The sequence below is a fragment of the Dreissena polymorpha genome, chromosome 8 (genome assembly GCF_020536995.1).
Source record: "Dreissena polymorpha isolate Duluth1 chromosome 8, UMN_Dpol_1.0, whole genome shotgun sequence".
Lineage (NCBI taxonomy): Eukaryota > Metazoa > Mollusca > Bivalvia > Myida > Dreissenidae > Dreissena > Dreissena polymorpha.
Genome location: NC_068362.1, coordinates 17,974,044 through 17,998,126, shown reverse-complemented (window position 1 = coordinate 17,998,126; position 24,083 = coordinate 17,974,044). Strand labels below are relative to the sequence as shown.

The 24,083-nt window shown below is 37.5% G+C and overlaps 1 protein-coding gene across 1 annotated transcript; it reads right to left on the bottom strand.

Moving 5' to 3' along the window:
- Positions 1-1,124: 1,124 nt before the first annotated feature.
- On the bottom strand, positions 1,125-24,083 carry LOC127840354 (uncharacterized). The gene is made up of 10 exons (XM_052368763.1): positions 23,776-24,083; positions 21,709-21,888; positions 20,134-20,391; positions 18,908-19,164; positions 18,188-18,321; positions 17,502-18,045; positions 11,279-11,667; positions 5,374-5,430; positions 1,487-1,576; positions 1,125-1,202 (listed from the first exon to the last, which is right to left on the bottom strand). Exons 1-10 carry the CDS (start codon positions 24,081-24,083, stop codon positions 1,125-1,127), a joined length of 2,295 nt encoding a protein of 764 aa, XP_052224723.1.

Sequence of the window (24,083 nt, the reverse complement as noted above, 5' to 3'; positions counted from 1 at the left end):
GGATAATGGCAACTATTTAAAACCATTTACTAGTGATCTACGTTAATTGAAGTTGGGGTGTTAATAGAAAAAGAATTTTCTTATCATAGATAATGTGTAAGCATAAAAATATTTTAATCTTTGTTTTCAAAATATGGTCATTGTGTTCGCTGCATAATACAGCTAAATCATGGACGACCATACCATGACAAAGACATAATGTTTTTATACAGTGAGAACAGAGTTTTATTATTTTCTGTTTAACGGGATTTTTGTTTTAAAAGTTTGAGTAGGAGGAGGAAAAAAAAGTTTCGTAGGAAAACAAAATATAATGAAAATCAAAATATTTTTATTTTTGAAAGTTACTCAAAACAGTTAAAAAAACTACCTGTAAACTTGTCCGGTATTGCCAGACAGTCCCCAGCCAGTATAAAGTGTGAGGGGTCTCAAAAAATTCAAAAACATGAAAATAAGTTAAATGTTTTAAGTAGCAACACATATATAAATGCAAGAACTCGTGCAAGAACTTACCAACCTTTCCCATACCCATCCCATATGACTAGCACAGGGTGGATTGAAGTGCCAAGTAATTGCATTCTGGTGCAAATGATTCGAAATTCGGCTGTGATTCCATTTCTCTATGGACTTGCTCAACTCCTTTTCACAAGCCGTTAAATTTTTCCCATTGTCGCTGAAAACCTTTTCTGGACAACCCTGTCGACTTACAAATCATTGCATAGCGCATATCATCGACTCTGTGATTTCAATTTGTACTGCACTTGTACACAGACACGTAAACAAACAGCCATACCTCTTAAGCTGCCTCCTGCCGGATTTTACAAATAGTGGTCCAAAGAAATCTACTCCTACGTATGCAAACGACGGTTTATCTGGCTCTAGTCTTTCTTCCGGAAGTTGATCCATCAGTTGAGTCTCAGGACGTTGTTGATGTCTCTTACAATTTAAACATTTACTCAGAACAGACTTAACAGATCTGAGACCGGGGACTATCCAATACCTCTGTCTCATCAAAGATACAATATGGTGAGCTCCCATGTGAGCGTTCCTTTCATGGTATGACCTGATCAGAATTCTAGTCACATGGTGATTACCCGGTACAATGGCCTGATGTTTGGCGTCGTTACTCAAGTGGGCATTTTCGAGACGACCTTCAGTAGACCATCTGTGAACACTGGGCTAAGATTGGCCAGAGCACTTTTCCCCTGAAACATGTCCTGTTTTCAGGATACCACTGATTTCATTGTTATACTCACATATTTGCACAAAAGATATAATGGCATCTGTGACTTTCCGTAGATCACCTACAGTCAATGTTCCATTTTTTACAGTGAGTTGGCTTTCTTGCTAAATGTCTCTGAATGAGGTATGATTTAAACCTGAGTTACCATGTCACTGACCTCTGCAGTTGATGCCAGTTAGAGTACCTGATCATCAGGCTATCAAGTGTTGCAGCGGGTTTCATCTGAGTGGCGTTTGTACTACATACCTGCTTGGTTTCTGCATCATCGTCTAAAATGGCTTCATTCAGTGGGTTCTGTGGCCAATCCACCTTACCTGTCTGAAGAAAGTCTAGTCCCTGTAGCAAGCTTTCCAGTTTATCGTTTTAAAAAGCATTAAAGTCTGTTGTTCGTGAACAACTTCTTTGCGATGAAGCTCTGTAAACACAGGCCACAGAGGTTGAGAAGATATTGAATGACAGACCTATAACACAGGTAAGTATTGACAGCCGTGATCCGCAACCTTTGTCACCAAACAAATTGTCGTTGTTACGCCAAATTTCAAGTTTTCCACCAGGAGTGTTTGATAAGGAAGATTACTATTGCCGTCGATGGTGGAGACCGGTCCACTACCTGGCAAACATTTTTTGGAGACGATGGCTAAACGAATATCTTCCGAATTTACAAGTTAGACATAAATGGCAGCATAGTCGTAGGAATATTGGGGTGAATGATCTTGTTCTCGTATGTGATGAGAATTCGACACGTGGAAATTGGCCATTAGGGCTAGTGCAAGACGTTCATATGGGAAGGGATGGTCTTGTGAGCTCATGCAAAGTCCGAGTTAACGGTAAGGAAAAGATGAGACCGATAGCGAAGTTGTATTTGTAAGGACAAAATGTTGCATAGTTTAGTTGTATTCAACATTTCTGATTAACATAGCGCAGTACGTGTTTGTATGTAAATATCTTACTGTAGGTCATTTATACGTTCTGTAGAATCGGTAAGTTACTAGTTAAGAAGCTGAATTAACTTTTGTGAAATAGTTCATTGGGTGGAGGTGTTGCAAGATTAAGGTTTGTTTTACATATAAACATCAGAGAGAGTTATCTATTTTGTGATTTTCACGCTGTCAATATTTATAATTTGCCCGTCCCGCCTGTGTTTATAGGCATAATAGGCTGCATACCATTCTAGGGTGTCACAGAATCCTCCAAATTTGGTAAAATATATATTTAAACCGGTTGATATGGCTATATTCTATATTTTCATTGGCTGTCCATTATGAATATTAATTAATAAGTTTCATCTGTCTGTATTTTTTGTGTTTTGTTTTCAGTATTGTACTGAGCTTTTTTTACAAATTAGTCACAATGTACTTTTTGTTGATTATTGGTCATTTCAAGTCTTCCTGAAGTGTAATCATATTTATAATTAAACCTTATTTTTATGAATGGAAGTTAAGTTTACTTTTCAGAATGCGTAATTGATATTAATTAATAATTTAAATGTGATCAAGCATGGTATGTGTTTCTTTTCCTTTTTTTTCTTTATAATATTGTTTATTTCAGACAACCGCAATCTCAATCGTAATCACAATCGCTAACGCAAACGCAAACGTTATATGAATTAATGTTGAATAATGAAGAATGATTAAACGATGGATATAACTGTTATGCGCGTTATTGAGTCTTTTGACCATAAAACGTATATCAGGCCAACTAGTGGCATGTGGTAACTGTTTGAAAGCAAGTCGAGGCCGTAACTTTTCACAGTAAGTGTGAAACAAACGCATTTTCATGTTAAAAAACCTACTTACACATGTCTTGTTTATGGTGAATTCGGACGTCTCCCATTATGTGTTATATACTTTGTCAATTTTATAAAATATTGGTGTAAGTTACTAACTATACCTAGTCATAGATATCCTAAACAATGTTATATAATGTTTAAAGCGCTAGATGACTCCGGAAGAAAATGCTGGGCTTCAAAAGCCAAAACAATGCTATTTCGTTATGGGTTTGGATATATATGGACAAGTAAAAAAAATAGTGATGTTAATTTATTCATAAGACACTTTCGCCAGCGTATTACTGATTGTTATGCTCAAAACTGGCAAAGTGATAAATACAAACATCTAGCTGTCACCATTGTTTGTATTACAAAACAATGCTAAATACTGAAAGATATCTTACCTCAGAACACATACCATTTTAACATAAAATTGCATTTTCTAAATTTAGATGTTCCAATCATAAATTAAATATTGAGATGGGTAGGCAATCAAATATCCCATTTAATGATAGACTATGTTATTTTTGTCTGGATAGAAATAATATACGTGTTATTGTTTGTGAATTTTTCCATTGCTAAAATTCAGAGACAACCGTACCCAATATCTTTTTAATTTGTTTCATGGGGGCTGTTCATTATCTGATTTTTATTCATTAATGGGATCAAGCAATAATGAAATTATCTATAAAGTCGCAAGTTTTGAATACCATCTGTTAAACAACATGAATTCATAACTTTGTATTTAAATGTATATTTACTTGTGAAACAACATGAATTTGTATGTATATCTACCAAAATGTATAATATATAAGGATAGAAGTAGTTACAAAGCAACTATGTGATTGTATATAATTTGTGTATATATGTATTGTGTATTTTTGGGCAGGTGGCCTGTATTCACTTAAATAAAATAGTTTTAGTAAAGTTGAGTTGACCGGTGTACTGAGCATGATTTCAATAAATATTGCATCATTTAAACACCGCTATCACTTTTCTGGTTAAAATACTAGAAAGTAAGCTGCGTATTTCCAGTGGACCGGCATTGTAGTTTATTTTTAGTTGGTTGAGTTGCTGTGGCGTGTTGTTTTGTTCAATGTTCTAGTTGTGTTTGGTCATATGATTTAGCGTGAAATCAAGACACACGCCTGGGTGGTTTGCATTCATCTGGGTCCATCCGTCATCAATGTCTAGCTTAGTAATTCTACAAGTAGAGCAGGAAGTCGGCAATTTCGTAATTGGCATCCACGGAGTCCTCGAGTGAAGAAGGGATTATGCATAGTAGTAGGAAATGGCAGTAATGAGGTAAGGACAGTTAAAGGGTATGTGATGGGGGATGCAATTGTAGTTGGTTGCGGCGGGGGTAAGTATATGATGTTAGAAGGTGCAGAAAGGCGAAAGATGTAGGAGGGAGGTTAGTGCAGAAGTTGAACAAGTTCAGAGCGGTGAATGGTTTGTGATCTACATCAACTAATTTGCTGATTAGTGTATGCATAGCACCCTAAAACTTTTTGCAAATGAAAGCATCTCTGCTGATTTTTACCCTAACACCGTTTTTTTCTTATGTTATTTTTTGTTTGAATATGTTGTTCCAACCGCCATGCAGAGTTGTCGTTGAAACCGTCGTGCAAGAGATTGTATGTTGTTCCTTTTAGTTTTGTATATTAAAGGGGCCTTTTCAAAGATTTTGGCATGTTTTGAAGATTGTCATTAAATGCTTTATATTGATAAATGTCAACATTGGATCTAAAAAGCTCCAGTAAAAAATCAATAATAAAATTCAAAAAAGAAAAAAAAAGTAGCCGCAGTAGGGCTCGAACCTATGACCCCCGTAGTCCTGGAGGTAAAAACCAATTAGACCGCTCGGCCATCCTGCCAAGTATGTGTAACAGAGGTATTTTATACTTTATATAAGCAATCTTCGTAGTTTCACAAAATTAAACGACAACAACAGAACTCTCCAAATTATTCAATCGTTTGCGTTGCAACGCTTTATAATTGTCAGGTTTTTAAATCGTCAAAAGATGCATATACTGGCTATATTAGACTAAGGTAAATGTACAGTATTACTGTTTCCTCACAAATATCATAACCAAAACGAAAATTTGCGAATCTGAAACAACTTTTTTCAATTTTGTCAATTTACCAAAACGTGAAAAGATCCCTTTAATAGCGTACACCTAGACACGTATCGTTGTGTGCTGTTTTAATCTCAATTTAGTCAACACATGATCATTGCGTTAATAACTTCGGATCCTCATTATTTTGTTCATAATTGAGTCAAACCACTATTACGTAAATGTATACAGTGTGACTATGGAAATGTCCGAGTACAGCCGCATGAGTAGAAAGTATAAAAGCGCACATTTTCACTCTGAACAGGCAGGTCCAGCTGAAATGACTCCGTGAAGGGGCGTGGGACCTGTAAATGAACTCAGAACAACAACAACTGAACAGGCAGTTCTGCTCCCGACTTCGTCGTTAAAGCATCGCGTTATAAGCATTGTAAGGTAATTAAAATATGTATTATTAAGCTAACAGTAGGAACTTAAAGCACATGGAGACGGGCAATCCTCTTCAAACGTTATGAGAGCCTGGACAAATGATCCTTACCCCTCAGCAGCTCGGGTCGCTAAAAAATAATGATATATAAGTCCCGTACCTTCATACAAGCATTATTAAACACCAAAACGCTCCATACCTAGGATACGAAGTCACAATACAGACCCGGAGTCATTTTTTAAATGTGACCCAATGTCTTAGCTAAGTGACCCGGAGTCGTGTTATTTAATATAATAGTTTGAGGTTCGTATGAGAATAGGAGTAGACCCGAGATCATGGGTTGTTGCCTGGGGCGTAGCCCCAAGGCCATAGTAATGATAACAATTTCTGAGCCTATCCGAATTGGCTGGCTGCCAAAAACCAAATTCCCAAAACTCCGATTTACCACTTAATTCATGCGCAATAAAAGTAGTTTTTCGCAGAGCTCAATAACCCGCCTTGTAAATACAGAACATCACTAAATAACATGACAGTGTCATAAAAAGTGTAAAACAATATTATTGAAGCAAAATTGCTAAGCATTTGCAACGACAGTTTTTATTGTTCACATATTCATGCGAGAATAAGTTCCTAACTTGAAGGTCTTGGCCAAAAAGGTGCGAGTGTTTACGGAGACATTAAGGAGAATTTTTTTCTGAGACATTTTTTGAAGACCTTATATTTGGTATTTATAAACATATTTATAAATATTTTTTTATTTTATATTGCGTTAAACAGACATTCCAGAAAAAAAAAGAAAATGAAAAAAACAACAAACATTCACGATCATTCTCGGAAAAAGACGAATTAGCCGGATATAGTATTTCACTGCGCAGATCGAGTGCGCAAATCGAGCGCGAAAAGTTCTACGTGAGACAAAGTACACAATCTGTACACCGTTCTTTATCAAGGTAAGTGGATTTTCTGTTGTATACACATTACAAAGGAAGTATGAGTGTTTTCCTGATCTGTTAATTATGTAATGAAAAGCTAGTTTAGGCTATTGCAAGTGATTTATGTGACGCCAACAATAACAGTTTTTTGTGGCCATGTTGTTGTTGTTGTTGTATATCTTCACCGCCTATTAATACAAACCTCTACCAGATCTGTAGAGTTGAACAAAAGGTTATCGTTCCCACCACCAGTATCGGGTAATCCTCCACTATAGTATATACACAAATATTGTCTTCTCTGTCTCTGAGCATCTGCACTCAACCACTAGGGTCAATCCGTATAAATTCAGACAAAGAGAGAAATTCGGACAATACTTCTTCCCAAGCACTCTAAATCTAGCCCCAGGCCTAAAGCGCCTACAGCGCTTTGATTATACATAGTACTCGAGGTCAGAGATATATAGCATTGGGATTATCATTGATTTACAGTTTCAAACCAGTTATTTTATTAATAGTGAATCATAAAGTCATGTAGCTTAAGGAAAAATATATTATTCTATTTCATTGTATTTTCAATTTAACGTCTGAACCATACTAAAGACCGATGCTCGGTCGACCGACACGTTACACATCATTTGCAACAATATCAATAACCTGTCTGACGCCCAAAAGCTCCAGCTAGATATTGAAGATGCTGGTCGGTGGGAGCAGGACTGGTTAATGCAATTTCATCCTGAAAATTGTAACATCCTTAGCATTACTCAGAAAAGAAATATTATCATCTTCTCCTACAGACGACATGACCACATTCCTGAAAAGGTAAACCTCGCCAAATATCTATATTGTAATCTCCGCACAAATGCTTCTATTTAGAACAAGTGCTGTTTCTGAACAAGAGGGCCTGAAAGGCCCAAAGTCGCTCATCTGAGATAAAAATAAATGACCTGATCTTTGCATCCCAAGATATCAATAGAACAAATGTTCTAACCAAGTTTCATGAAGAATGAATAACAAATGGCCCCCTGGCGGCCATGTTTTTCAACAGACTGGAACCATTTTTGAACTCGTTCAAGATATTATTGGGACAAATCATCTGACAAAGTTTCATAAAGATCCAACACTAAATGTGGGCCTCTACAGTGTTAACAAGGCAAATATTCATGACGCAAAACAAAAGACAGACAATCGACAAAAGGTGATCACAAAAGTTCATCATGAGCAAAAAGATTATGCTCATAAAGATTGTCACCATTTGTGATGATCAGCATGTGTCATTCAGATTGAACTAAAAATGTGACTAAAAGTATTCACAATGTTTCACTATAAAAAAACTGTGGTAGTGCGGTCTCGTTCGCTTACGCAAGTGAACCGGTCACAGGACGGTTACGAGTTTTGTAACTTTGTGAGCACTTATGTAATACGGAAATATTTATCGGGTCTAATTAAAGAACGCTTATGTCCGGTCAGGATGACACCACTGACTGGTTGTAATTCAAATAACTTTAGGCGTCCAGTCAGATACGCCTTAATAAACTCAAAGAATTAATCTATAAGTGAAAACCAAAGCAGCTTTAACGAAAATAACTAACTTTTATTCTAAGAACTAGGAAAATGAAGAACAATGACAGAGAATTATGAACAGGTACAAGTCAAGTCTAAAGAATCTAAGCATCGTTAAAACTGAACAAATACAGCAAATACCTTAATGATTGTAAAAAGAAGTTCACAATCTGTCAAAAAATTGATATTAGTTACTGTTAGTCTAGAAGTTGCTTCACAAATTTAGTTTTTAAAATAAGTATAACTTAATCTAAAGAACACAATTTAAGGACCAGTGACTCAAATGTAAAAAATAAGATGAATTTACCAAAATTATTTCAATCAAAAGTGTCTTTCTAATTTAGAAAATGCCAAATAAAAATTAACTAAATAATGAGAACTATTTGGAAAATAATGCCAAAATGTCTTGATGCTGATGTTACAATAATTAAGAGTTTAATAATTTCAAAATTCCCACCTTTTTCAAGCGTTGTTACCTTTTCAAGAAAGCACCAAGAAGTGACTGTATCAGCCAAAACAGCTTATTTTATAAAGTTCTGAGAGCACTGGTAGAACAGTCTATTTTCCCTCAGAACAGTCCATTTACAGACTATACAAGCTACAACTTGCATTCAACTATCAAAAACACACCAATAATCAATGATCAATATCTTAGCTCTGGGGAAGCTGTAGGGGTTTTCTCAGAGATAGCTTATCAGTAATAGTTCCCATTATAGAATAATTTGCTACAAACTGATAACAAATGTGACAAAACAATAAGTACAGATTTACACAAGAAATTGCAACTTAGCCAAAAATGTCATTATACTAGAAAAATATGCATTTTGAAGTTTTTACCCTTTAAGTGTTTTGAAACCAAGTGGTCTAACAAATTCCAGAGCAGAACTAAAAATAGATTCGGAAACCGGAGTCAGCAGGTTAAACAAGGGGGTTAACTTTTAGAAAGTATGTACAGTTTGTCTTTCTTTACCATTATGGCTCATCAGATTCTTGTGAAAAATGCCAAAATAAAATAGGTATTATGTAATGATAATCAGCTAAAGCTTAATTTTACCACACACCTTTAGACATACAATAATACTACCATCCCCTGAGAGCCTTGTTTTTAAACAAACATGAACTATTTTCAGACTAACCTTGCAAATATATTTCCAATTAACTAGAGTGTTAACAATGTGTTACTATAGCCATATAAAGCCATATAAGGAAAATTGCCCCGCCCCATGGTTCCCATGTTTTTCATCCAACCCGAACGATTTTTTAAATTATCCAAGATATCATTGAGACCAATCTTCCTACCAAGTTGCATGATGATCGGACAATAAATGTGGCCTCTAGAGTGTTAACAAGGTTTTACTATAGCCATTTAAGGAAAAATGCCCCGCCCCCTGGCGGCCATGTTTTTCAACCAACCGGTACCATTTTCGAAATTATCCAATGTAATATTGGGACAAATCTTCAGCCCAAGTTTCATGAAGATCGGACAATGAATGCGACCTCTAGAGTGTTAGCAAGGTTTTACTATAGCCATTAAGAGTCATTTAAGGAAAAATGCCCCGACCCCTGGCGGCCATGTTTTTCAAGCAACTGTTACCATTTTTAAACTCATCCAAGATGTCATGGAGACCAATCTTCTTACCAAATTTTATGAAGATCGGACAACAAATGTGGCCTCTAGAGTATTAACAAAGAAAATGTTGACGGCGCACGGCGGACGACGCACGACGGACCACGCACTACGGACAAAAAGCGATCACAAAAGCTCACCATGAGCACGTTGTGCTCAGGTGAGCTAAAAAGAAGAAGAAGAAGAAGAAGAATAGGTCCGATTGTATTACGGTGTAATTATTGGTAAGCCATCCGTCAATCTATTTCGGACGGTCTCCTAAGTTGTAAAGAATCATATTCCTGCACAATATTTTTTCGTAGTCTCGTATCTATTTTGAAACACAATAGTACTCGAACATGATTTAGGAGTGTAACGCCTGTTCACTTTTCAGGTTTTAGTTGTTAGCTCGAACTAAAGTGAATGATCGTGTTTCGAAAATAAGTACGCCTATCACTTTTGTTCACCAAATCACCCAACAATTGAGGATTGAAGGCATTCCGTGCCAAGAAATAGTTCGCGGAGGTATACTTTACGTAATTAAAAGTAGTACATTGTGCTGATCACGTGGAGAAAAAATTCGCGGCGCGAAAGAGTATACTTTACATAACATTTTTGCCTAATGAAAATTGTCCACCGCGTATTACGTAATAATCGCGTAACACAGCTCTCCTTAAAGGTCACAGGAAACGGCCAGCAAATAGATGCATTCACGAAGACGCAGCAGGACTTCTAAATGAACTCTGAAATACACACATACAACATGTGCGCAGATGGGGCTATTAGTTACCAACCTTAATAACAAACAGCCGAATCTGTATCAGATCAGCGGGAGAAAAAAAAATATTACTATTTTACTAAGTGATCAATGAAACCATTCTTTCATCGTGTAGAGCAAAAAATATTTTTTTTTTTAAATGTTTTATTTTTATCTGCATATACATTCCATTTCATTGTTGTTTCATAATGATAAGTAAAACGCAGTTAATTGGGAAAATTCGTGACAATCGAACATAATTTATCCATTTCCGCTAAAACTCAACAGAAAACAACACAACTGTTTGGTTTGATAATTTTCGATATTATTGTTTATTATTTATTATATGTTTAAACAATCCTTCGCTTTTTTACTCGGTACTCAATCGTCCGGGGAAGACATAGGGTACTATCGATAAACGTTGATAACACAGTATTGCTTTTAAAATGAAACAAAAACTACCAAAATAATATAGTGTCGTGATAAATGTTTGCCGTAATCGTTCAGTCGACCGCGTCAGGCGAAAATGGGTCTTATGCCATATGCGGCTAGCGTACATGTAGCTATGGTCCAGCCTGCGCATCTTTTTGTTAAATTTGATTATTTAAAACGTATTTTAAAGTCAGGATATTATATTTTAGCGTTTCCGATCGAAAAATTCGAAAAATGGCGAAAGAATCTGTCAGCTGGCGATTAAAGTTGAAAACGTAAAAGGAAATGGCTATTGTCAAAAAAATCAAGTTTACTATGTAAATGTTATATTATTTTGTAGTTAAAAAAAGAGCTCGGTCAGCAGCAGGAGCGTGCACGTCACGACCGAGGCGAGAGTCTTCCGTAGAAGATTTTATTGAAGACTCCGAAGAATCGCCAAGCGGAGTGGTAATTGGCCGTAAGTGGATAATGGTTTCACTACATCGTCTGAGGAGGGTCGGATATGGGAACTTCTGCGGGCAGCTCTGTTAATCAAGCGAGTACCGTCATCCCTCGACTCGGACTTCTCTCCTGTTGACTTTACTGACTCCCAGAACGTGGAAAGATCGCCGAGCGGAATGGCAATTGTCCGTATGTGGATAGTGGTTATACTACTTCGACGGGGGCAGCGGAGATGGCAGCGTAGAAGACGGGCGGGGCGGACCTTGGGCAGAGGTACAGGCCAGGATTTCGAAAAGGTGGCCCTATCAATATAATGGACGTGTCCCAGGGCGGCGGTACCCAGTACGCTCAACGTGCGTGGGAAACCGTTATGGAGTTCAGGTCGACGGCTTTTGGTTTTCAGCACTTCCTTGGTGGAGTAACCGTGTCCTTTGAAAGACAACCAGACATGAATTGTCTACCAGCGCACATTAAGGTCTCATTTAACACCGTGCACTGGTCTATTTGGATCAAAATTATTTCGTTGGTTAATACCCGAACAGCCGAGGCAAATTTGACAAGCCGCGTTACCGTAATGTTTGCTGACACAGATTCGTCACGAGAAATTCTCAAGTTACTTTCTAGTCGCAAATCTGTAATTTCGCCGTCTAATCGGTTCCGACAATGCTTATGAGGGCGTGGTTAACTGGGAACTATTATTTTTGATTGACGTCGGTCGATGAAGTAAGCGTTTACCTAAGATTGTTTAACAAATAATAACAGTTTTACCATTTACGAAATATAAAACGGCAATTTATACGGTACAATTAAGATAATGTCGGATATCACCCTAAAACTGTTTAACTGTAAACAATAGTTACTTATGAAAAGTTTAAAGCAAATGGTGAGAAATGAATCTTTATGGCGAGTAATTTTTGAAAACTACAACCTTAAAAGAATCTACGCGGTAGCAATTTAATTGGCTTTTCTATAGCCATGTGTTAATATTAGCTGATTAAAATCCCTTCGTACGAATCTAATAAAACAAGGCCAAAAGTCGCTCACCTGAGATACAAATGCACTAACCTGTTCTGTGCAGCCAAAGATATCTTAAGAACAAATTTTCTGACCAAGTTTCATGAAGAGTGAACTATAAATGTAACTTATAGAATGCTAACAAGGTTTTACTATAGCCATTTAAGGATAAATTCCCCGTCCCCTGGTGGCCATGTTTTTCAACAGGCCTTAACCATTTTCAAACTCATCCAAGATATCATTAAAACAAATGTTCTTGCCAAGTTTCATGAAATGTGACTTTTATATTGGTAACAAGTTTTTACTACTGTCTTATAAGTAAAAATGCCCGGCCCCTTACGACCATATTTTCAACCTACCATGACCGTACGCAGTATGCAAACTAGTCCAAAAAAACATTGGGATAAATCTTCTGACCTAGTCTCATGATATCGGACAATAAAGGTTTTACTATAGCCATATTTAGCTATATAAGGAAAAATGCACCGCCCACTGGCCGCCATATTCTTCAAGCAACCGTAACCATTTTCGAACTTGCCCAAGATATTATTGGGACTAATCTTCTGACCAAGTTTCATGATGATCAGGCAATAAATGTGGCTTCTTGACTGTTTACAAGTTTTCACTATAGCCGTATAAGGAAAAATGCCACGCCCCCTGGCGGCCATGTTTTTCAACCAACCATAGCCATTTTAAAACTCGTCCAAGATATCAATGGGACAAATCTTCTGACCAAGGTTCATGATGATCGGAAAATAAATGTGGGTTCTAGAGTATTAACACGGAGAGATAAAAACGCGTTTTATAAGAGTACGAAATCTTTGCTGTCGTCTGTCAAGTTCCACGCATGAAAAGCGTGCGTATTTTGCAACAGGAAAGGTTCTGTAGCAACATATAAACGTGCAATTCAGTACATTAAGTATTTTAAGATAAAGAAATTAAATCGGAATAAATGGTAAAGTATTGACCCATCCAAACTATAAAAAAAAGTACGTTAATTGACGACTTTTATTGCAGTAGATGGTACGTTCATAAAAATATTGCTTACTGGTGGGAGAGTAGATGAGTTACACTTTAATGTCAGTACATGAAAATGAAATGGAAATATATTAAATGAAGCATTTAATTTATGAGAAATATATTAAATATTTTTTAATGTGGTTTGATTGAGAATTTTATACAATGCCCGTCGATACCAATACATTTATTTTAAGAATTATGTTGTGGTTCATCCTTGTCAGACTCACAGACTTTTCTTTAGCGCCAACTTAGTTTCAATTGGTCATTGGACCTGAAATGGCCCACAGGTCACCCGGAGATGACTAGAAACCGATTTTTGTCACCCTATGGTGACTTCAAGCCGACGCTAGTCACCCCCGGGTGACATGAAGCCGATTGCAGTCACCCGGGGGTGACATGAAGCCGATTCTTGTCACCCGGGTGACTTCAAGCCGAGTCTAGACACCCTCGAAATCAGCATAAAGTCACCCTCAGCAACAATTTTACTTTTTCAACAAAAAATACATTCATATGCGAGGTGTGTAAAAATGCTACAAAAACGAAAGTAGAGTTAAATGTTTTTAAAAAAACTATGTCTATTTTAGATACCTGGATGCGGTGCCGTTTGATAAAAAACATACACGGGTGACTAGAAGCCGATTCTTGTCACCCGGGAGTGACTAGAAGCCGATTCATGTCACCCTGGGATGAGAGATTGTAAATCAATGGCATTTTCCTCATTGCTGTTTCATTTTCAAAATCTCGCCACTGTAGACAATTAAAATTACTGTAATTTACATTGGTGTTTGCAATGTTTCATGGCCGTTCGATTGGCCTACGTAAAAAAGAAAAACTGCATGTCCTGTACTGTAAGTATCCCTTATTTTCATAGTACCGACCCTCCTCTTAGTATTGTGACTTTAAAGAAAAACCCTCAAGAAGTGCTGGACAGTTAATGTGTTTTTTTCTTCAAATTTTAGAAGTTTTTATTTATTTGATGGTTATCCATGACTATTACGACGATCATTAGCATGATTTTTGTTGTTCGTTGGAAAGTATGTCATGTTTATTCCAGGTTGATGCTATGATTTTTTAATTACGTAACACAATAATGTAAGTTTGTTTATGGATTAAAAGTAGCTATATCAAATGTCTTATAAGCCGCTTATTTTTATATCAAATGTTAAAAAAAATAAGAACAAAATGAACAAGAGTTTCGTTTTTCCATAAAGATACTATTTTTTAGAAAAAGCACATGCGCATAGTTACAAACCCTAGAAACCAATCAGAAGGGTCGATATTATGAGAACCATTGTACATGATACAGTTAACTACAGGTCGCCAAGTCCAGCCCGTATTTTCTAGATCTGGATATGGATAGATACGTTGCAAGGACTCTCGGCGTCGGCGCAACGGTAGAGAGGTTAGTCCCACTGTAGGACAGTTGACTTGATACTGCCAACTGTGTCTGCGCGCACTACACTTTCTTCCAGATTTTTCCACTCTAGTATTGTCTTAGGAAAAAAAAGAGTTCTTATATAGCAGTGGCGTAGATGCTATTAGGCACAGCGAGCCCGGGCCTACAATTTTGTTTGAAACATGAAAAAAATGCTTCAACTTCGAAAAACGCATTAAAATATTGACCCTGAGGGGGTGAGGTGTTAGAAATCTGCATTTCATATTGACATAATCCTCGGACAAAGATTCTGGTCGTGTTCAAAGGACAGATCTTCCAATTATCAACTCTACTTCTTTCTATGTGCATAGATTCTAGCTCGCTTCTTTTCACGTGACTTGCTGTTACAAGTTTACATAGACTTACATGTAGATCTACTTGTCTCCCTTTCAACACTACAGTAAGTTGTAATCGATTATCGTTGGATTTTTAAGGAACATTCCGAATGATGTTTATGACCGCGGAAATTTAAAAAGGAGCACTTTCCCCCGTATCCCGATCCATTGACTAAATCCGGGTCGGTTTGGTCCCTTGATGCCGAACAAAAACGTTCGTTGTTGTCCGTGGCATGGGATATTTCTCTGTTCCATATTGTTTTGAAATTTAGTTCTCTGGTATAAAGATAATACAGTAAAATTTAGTTCTCTGACATTGAGATAAAACAGTAAAATATCAAAGAAAAACAGGCTAAAGTCTTATATTTTCTTATCTTATTATTTGTCTAGATAAGCTTAAAATCTCACCACAGGCGTTATAGGATTAAAAATAATTCAGGGGTAGGCCCCCCGTTTTTACGTGACATATCAGGGCCTACAGCTCCAAAAATGCTAGCTACGCCCCTGTATAGTGGGGTTTTGCACTAGGTTGGTGTGAAACACTTAATAGACTTCTTTCGAGAAGTTTCAATTAGTTCTAAGTTTAGAATTAACTACGTACCTACGTTAACACAATAACAGCAATCTTATAAAAGATTTAAGAGTCTGCACACAAATATAATGCTTTTTATTAAAGTCAAATTCATTATAAAAGGATGACCACTTTCCTATGCAAACTTTAACACACATGTATGTTTTGAATGTTTACAAAGATATTATCAAACGAAGACAGATAAACACAGAACGGTTTATTATCATTATTTTATTCAATAGTCTCCCTTGCAATTTTAAAATGAATTTCCATTGTGGCAAACTTGACAATGTACATGCATATAAAGCCCTCTTTGTATACATTGTAGACAACAGACGATACAAGGTTCACTCTGTTAATGAATTCTGATTACTGCAGCACCGAGCAATGGTGTTCCGTTTGGGACACTGGTTGTTTCGCATCTTTATCTACATTAGAACACTGTACGAAGTAGATAACTCGCAATGCGACATTACGATCACGGAATTAGTTTGTTTAAACCTTTTTATTTTTGCTCGATTGCATTGAAAGCCTTAGGCTTATTTGAAACGATCTCGAGTCCATTTCCTGAGACTAGAACCAGTACTTGGTGTCTATGGGGGAGATGTAAAGTACGCTCACACAATTGGGTATCGGTAGGCGGACACCATATCCACTACACCACTGCGACTAGAAATTCGATCACTGCGACTAGAGATTCGATCACGAAATTAGGTCGAACAATGCGGTTTCTCGGGCTTCGGGTCTAGGTTGGAATCTGCTTGGGCACTCCGATACTGGCAACAATGACAATAAAACAAACACCATTTCATGTGTCAGGGGCGAATAAAAATGTAACAAAATACGACATGCGCACAATTACACTCAACGTGCAACATGCATTATCAACCAGAAACAAATGGTTCTAATTTACCAGATTTCGCGACTATTGTTTGCTACTTTCCTGCGAATGCGAGCACATGAAACACTGAATTCGTTGCTACCAGATAGTTGATCGCAAGAGGGCGAACCGAGGGTCAACCATTGAGATTTTTCCATAAATGTCAATGTTTGGACGTCCCTTTCAGTCTGTTGCCAACATTTTTAAAACTAGGAAAGGTCGAATTTCATTTGCACATGCAATGGCTTTACAAATGGCTTTTTTCTGATCCCTTAGCATGAAATTAAACACCGTAGTTCATATTTACACCGCTAAAACAATTAAATGCTGCTGAGTGTGAACGTTTCCCTATTTCTAAAAATTTATCCGTTGCCAATTGATTTTTTTTCTTCTTAATTTGCATAATACTACCTTAATATTGCAATTGCGTCACGTTTTCACCATTGTATACCCACGTTGTTGATAAAAAGAAACGTTATTTTAAATACGCAACTCTCTCGCGAAATCCGATAATGATTAATACCGCGGTAGTCATTTTTTTATTAAGGATCCAAAACAAAAAAAATATAATATTTATAGATCTTTGATCCATGCAGTTCGATGAGGAAACACCGACCATCTAAGCTTCTCAAAAAGCAATTGTTTCAAATCCGTCTTTTTCGCCGTTTGACGAGGTTATTGCAATTTGTTAGAGAAACCATTAACCTTTTGTGTTCTGAATAATGCTCTAAAATCTTGTGAACATTTTGGTGTATAGTATGAAAGCCCTAAAAATAAAGAATGTAATTACTTCTATATGTTGATATATCTTTGAAAGTATGTATTTATTATTTCATTTAAAGAAATCATACAGGTATGTGAGTATAAGCATGCAAACAGTTTAAATTATACGAAAAAGAATTTTGAAAAATTATAAAGGCGTATGGATAGCAAACAATTTCCCTCTAAACAAATGTTATGTCCTCGAAATTAATATAATAGCAAATATACATATGTAAATAAATAAACTGGATTTGGTGTGTTCATTTTTCCCTGAACAACATGAGTACGAGGTATTTATGCCGTTCCTTTTCGATAACGCTTTCGAGTCATACTCCCCGCCTTTCAAGAACACAGTCATGTTCGGCTGGTCTGAGTCGAGGTCAATGTGTAGCTTCAGGGCAGTCACTTTCCCGTCTGTCAATTCAAACCGGATATCCATGTAATCTGTTCTACCGTCAGCGTTCGTCAGGAACCACAGCTCGTCAACATAATAGCCATAGAAAACTTGTTCATCTTGTGGGAAAATCTTCATTTTACCAAACCTCCCATATCTAAGAATAAGTGAATTCCTATCCAACACTACAATTTCTATATGTCCGAATCCTTTATGTCCATAAACCCCTGTATAGTCCGCCATTTTTCTAGTTATGTTCCATTTGTAACGCGGAATTTCAATGGCTAAGCTCTGATGTTGCAATTCTTTCCAAGGGGCGGGGAATGAACACGTGGTGCTTGTATTAAGCCATGGTTCCTCGCCAAGAAGCAGGTCAGAAGCAAAATACGCAATATTCTGAAATTACATATATTTGTCATTTAATAGAAACTGTTATTACAGCACAATTATTTCGTCATGTTAGGTTGAATACTACCGGTATATATGTTTTAAGTAGAAGTGGAAAGTGCTACATTAGAAGTGAGGAGCACGCGTTCACCCTAATAGCAGTCGATCCTTTTGACGTCAGAGGCCCATTGCTGGCAACAAACACACCACTGCGCATGTCCGGATACAGCCAGAGTTGACTGGAAAACGTCACAATGCCGCCTGAGTGCCACAACTTCCTGTACCCTGCAACAAATAACAAAGAATGAATGTAGAGCATGAGGAGTCTTAATTTCGCGCTCAAGAACAATGCCTCGAGGTCCATGAGCGACATGCCAAAAAATGAAGAGAACGAATTGATACTTAACTTACTTTAAATAATGTGTTAGCATAAACGACTAGGATATCACGCCCATGTTAATGCCCATAGAACCATGGTTAAGGTAAAAATTAAAGGTAACAGTTACAATAAAAGAAATAAAGCATAACTAAGGCGGTATGTCTCTCTTTGTACCCTGGTCCTAACGTAACACGTTTAGATTAAAAAAAACTATGATTACCTGAACTTTAGAAGTATTTGTAACGCGAAACTAGGGAATCGTTTAAAATGTTTCTTCTGGTTTCACTTTCTTGCACCGCGAGGATTGTTTCACATCAATATGGATAGAATCAAATAAGTTATTATTATTTTCGCTTATGTCTCAAGGCTTAATCACTTAAGGACAATAAATCTGTTTTCAGGCACTACATTGAACACTTCAACATGTACAAAACAAATGTGTGCAAGTTTCATTTAAAGTAGTTAGATACTGTAAAATAATACTTCGTGTACCTCTATACAGGGACGACACCCAGCCCATATTGTAGGACACAGAAGCGTCGCTGACAGGATACAGCGGTCGGGTGAGGTCTTTCGCTTCAAACGGATGTGTCATCTGAGACTCGTATGTGGTTTCCAGCCAGTCCGGATGCACAATCGGCGTGTACTCGTGCTTGGTCCGGCCTTTGTTTAGGTGGAATATCATCCATTTGGTCATGTCGTTGGCGGTTGAATAAATCGAACCGGCCGGTCCAGACGGGGACACAGTTCTGACATACGAATGGTACTTAAATTGGCGCCTAAACTTCATTAACGTTTATCACGTTTTTAAAAAAAGGTTTGGTATGCAAGAAACAAAAAGGGCATCACCATGCAAAGTACTCGAATTCAACCAGAGCTTGTAACAGTAGGGGCGTTGTATGTCGTATTGTATTGCTAGCAATATATTGTGAGTTACAAATGATGGTTTGTGAAGCCATATAGATGGCATAATATGAAATTGCACTTGCAGAACTGCATATATACAGTCCAACCTGACTGAGCGGTCACGTGAGAACAGAGGCCCCCTGTATACATCGTTCAGTACAGTTTCATTCACGAAATCATTTTATATTACACCTGAGTATAATGATCACCTGGTTATAGCGGTTAATGCCAGTGTATTTCACTCCGGAAGCTATTTCTACCCATGTCATTTCAAGATGCGAAAAGTGAAAAAAATCCGCGCTGTAGTGTCTTACTTCTGACGTCCAATCGTCGTTTGTGCGTCTATGCTGTGGCTAAAGAATGTGATTGCATAAAATGCCTATGATGTCCTAAAGCCGGCCCGCTGTGAGACAACAACAATAGGCAATAGGGTGTTGAAAAGGTTTGTTTTCCTGTGATAACTATACGTGAAATCAGCCATAAATAATTTATGTTGAAAAACTTTTTTAATCGACAGTATCTTTGTTAACATAACCGCATGTGCAAACGTCTGGTTGAGGTAACGACCTGGCAATACTACCAACTGACCAGCCATCCAAAAAGTGGTAACCCGAAAAACTGTCTACAATGTCAGCTTTAAATTTGTCAATTCCCTGGACTGACCGCTTTTTTCAGGTTCAACAGTATAAGGTAAACAGACGGACACGCAGTGATTCTTAACCCTATACCACCATCTTCTGCGTAGATGTTAGTACATCTGCATCCGCAGTAGTTTGATAAATAATTAATAGACCTGTTAAGCTTATACTTACAGCAACAGGCGTTTGTCCACTGGGACCAATGTACCATTCTTGAGCACGTATGGCGTGGACACATTTTCAATTCCATCACTGGCGTCCACAAAGCCGGTACTACGCATGCCTAGTTTCGATAGGAGGCGTTTCGTAACTAGGTCTTCCCAGGTTTCCCCTGCGAGTGTCTCAATCACGTGACCGGCTAACATATACATGAAGTTGCTGTAGTGAAACTGAGTCCGAAATGGAGCAACGGCTGGCATGTACTGTAGTTTCCTAAATAAAATTACATAACGTATTTCATGAGCGTTCGAATTATTGTCTTTTCAAAGCCATCAAGACAAGGCTCTACCCAGAAACCGAACTCTGCGATTATTAAAACGTATGCGGCATTATACACAACAAAGCTTTAGTAACAATTAAAGAGCTCGTGAGCATTTACACTGTACTTAATGTGGGAATATTTCCATATAGCAATTCGTTTAATACGAGAAACAATAGATCTACAAACGAATGCCCACTCCATTTCACTTGAGGTTTCTTTAAAATACTAAATTATTGATAACAGAAATAAATGAGGGTAAGTAATTTTTTAATAATAATGTACAATGCATGACATGGACGATGAAATTGAAATTGAAGAGAATTTGCTGTCTTAATTCAATATAATGAGAGAGAATAAGAAACAGCAGCTCTTTAGTGGTATCATTCGTCAATTATATGGTGCACTACATGGTATATACCAAATTCGATTGCAGGTACAACATATGCATGCACTTTCCATTTGTTTTTAGCCAGTGTTATTGCGGGTGCAATTTTAACCTACATGTATTCCATTTCCCCGTTAAACAAATTTGGGATTGAAAATTCAACTGCTAATCATCCATCAAGTATTTCAATATTCGTTCTGATATGATCAATACAGCACTGAAATGTAAGATGTTTCATAACATGTACATCATGTTTCATGCCCTTACCATACCATCGTTCAGATCACAAATAAAGCAAACGTTTTTGAGCAAACATTCGAATGTGCATTTGATTCAATCAATACCATTAAATAAAATATGAATAGTGTATGTTGTAAACAAAATGTACCTCTTTAGTGAAAACATATTAAATTAAGCTCGATCACATCGATACCTTAAGTTTTATTGAAACGCTTTCGAGTCAATTTTTTTTCAAACCTGGGCCCGTATTCACCAACCGATTCTTAGACTTAAGAATAAAGAATAGACTTAGAACCAAGAAAAATGTGTTCAGTGTTTAAATATATACAGGCCTCCACTGGTGATTATGTCGTTAACAAAATGTTCTACATGAAGAATAATATAGATAGAGATGCTTACTGCAGAGTTTGACTCAAAATTTAAGAAATTCTTGAATGTTCTACTTTAAAGAATTTTCTTTATTCTTAGACTTAAGTCTAAGAATTAATTGGTGAATACGGGCCCAGTACTTGGTCTCATTGGGTTAAATTGAAAGAACGCTGTCACGGTGGAGATCGAACCCATGACCTCGCGGTCGCGAAACGGACACCATATCGACTATGCCACGCGTATCTATCAACTCTATAAAAAAAAATATCCCTACTTGACGAGATCGGCGCGGGTCATGTTGGCGTCGAATCCCACAAGCAGGGCGTGGAAGTAGGAGGGCGTGCCGACCTTGTGAGCGAGCAGGTCGCGTAGAGTGGTCTCCCGTGTGAGAAGGTCGTCACTCAACCGGAATGTCGCTCCGAGAATATCATAGATTGGCGTGTCCCACGTGACCCTGGAGTAAACGAGAACAAATGAGTCGAGCTCTGGGAATAGGGGGCTTAATGTATGTGCGTAAAGTGACGTCACAGATAACCTGTAGACTATGAAGTCCGCACGGGCTAATCAAGGACGTCAATTTCCGCCTAAACTGGATTTTTTACCACGAAGAGACTTTATTTAAACCAAAAATATCATAACAGCGGAAAATGTCGTTCCTGATAAGCCTGTGCGGACTTCACAGGCTAGTCTGGAACGACAATTTGCGAAAATGCATTTCAACCCGTTTTCTAAGAGTGCGACTCAAATGAGAGTCATAATCAAATAATGTGACTGTGCCAAGGACTTTGACATGAATCTTTAAATGTTACAGTGTGCAGACTTCTGAAATAAAACATTAAGCCCACCACCGAGATATATGTTCACGTAGTCACGACTTACTTTAAAAAGGCAACCGGTTACTTTATGGTCCTCTGCAAAGAGTTTTGCTCGAATTCACAACGCCATTAAAAATTAGTGTTTTGTCACGTAATTATGTATCGTTCGTAGAAAAGACACAGTAACAAACAAAGTTCATTTCTGATTTCTTTGCGTTTTATTTCTGCTTATTAACACAACACAACGTTTCCAAAATGTTTGTCAAATACAAGATACATGCGAAGCCCGCAATGGGCCCATCCCGCGAAAGGCAGCAATAATGCGACTTGTATGTTCGGCCGTTTAAGTAAGACTGTCCATAAATATAGATATAAACAACGAAAGCTTTGATAAGTGTTATGTGTACAATTCTGATTGGCTGTGTAACGTCACGTGTCTACATGTACAATTCTGATTGGCCGTTTGTTAAGTCACGTGTCTGCAACCTAAATATACGTATGCAACGGACACCTAACGAATACATACGGAAATGACCGAAGATTGACACATACGGTAAGCAATATTCGTGTCCGGTAATTATAACCCGAGGCTAATGATTTGTTGATCCAGATGGCTGCCTATTTAAAATTGTATGAAATGTGGTACACATTTCGATCATTATATAAATCCAACAATGCCCCAAATGTGCGTTTTTGTGTGCGTTATGTTACAGTTTCTCTATAGCTCTTTTCCGGGGGGATGCGTACATGAATGGGAGCTTACAGCGTTTAAGTGAAGCTAGTTGGAATTGACTTACACAATGGCGTCGTTTTGATATATTCATAAATTTATTGAGTGTATTTTCACTCGGTAACCCAATTTATTTGTATATTTGTTTTAATTTAGCTTAATACGTGCGCAAATGCTCTGTATTATAGAAGAACATGATGTCAGTACATCCAAATTTTGAAGGTAAGTAAGTAAACAACATATGTGTTGACGGTTTTCCTTCAATAACTTTTTCATTCTGACGACTACGATTTTGAACCAAAACAAATCGAGGGAAACACAAACACTATAGAACTGAAGGTTGCATTCATTGAAAAAAAAATATAAATTGGCTCCCCGGGGGGGGGGGATACAAGCCTTCCCAGTCCTAGTTCTATTACTTTTCGAGTCTCGATTTCTCGTGTTCGGACAAAGACGGGATGTCTGACTTTCTATATACTAGTATATCGTTGCCATGAATTACAAAAGTGGTCGACAGTCGCGACTTGTCAATCAAATAGTGGGCTTCAGAAGAATCGGTTTTTAGTTTAACTTTAAATAAAAGAATGCTGTTTCATATTTATGTGCATTTACACTATATTTGAAATAATTGAATCAACAACCTTAGACTAATAGATCGACGGAACAATATGTATACAATCAACTTACATTTAAATTTTAAAAAACAAACATTGTTAGATCTAAGTATGATTGGACAGTTATTACACCATATTAGTATATTATTTTTGAGCATTAAAAATAGAAATACATTGCTCACCGCCCATGTCTTGACAGCACATCTGCGATGACAGTGCTGGTGAACGCCTTGGTGAGCGAGCCGATGCAAAACGCGGAGTCCGCCGTCGACTTCCGGTTACCCTCGATATCATCAAACCCGTATCCCCGAGCAAGCACCGTCATATCGTTCCTCACGAGTGCCACTGACAGGCCCGGTATGGAGTTGCATGCGACCGTCGTCTCGATGAAGTTGTTAAGCGCATCTAACTCGCTTGAAGTCAACTCGCGCGTCTCCGACTCCATGGACGTAAGTACGAGCAGAAGCGCAAGAACAGCTATGCACGTCAT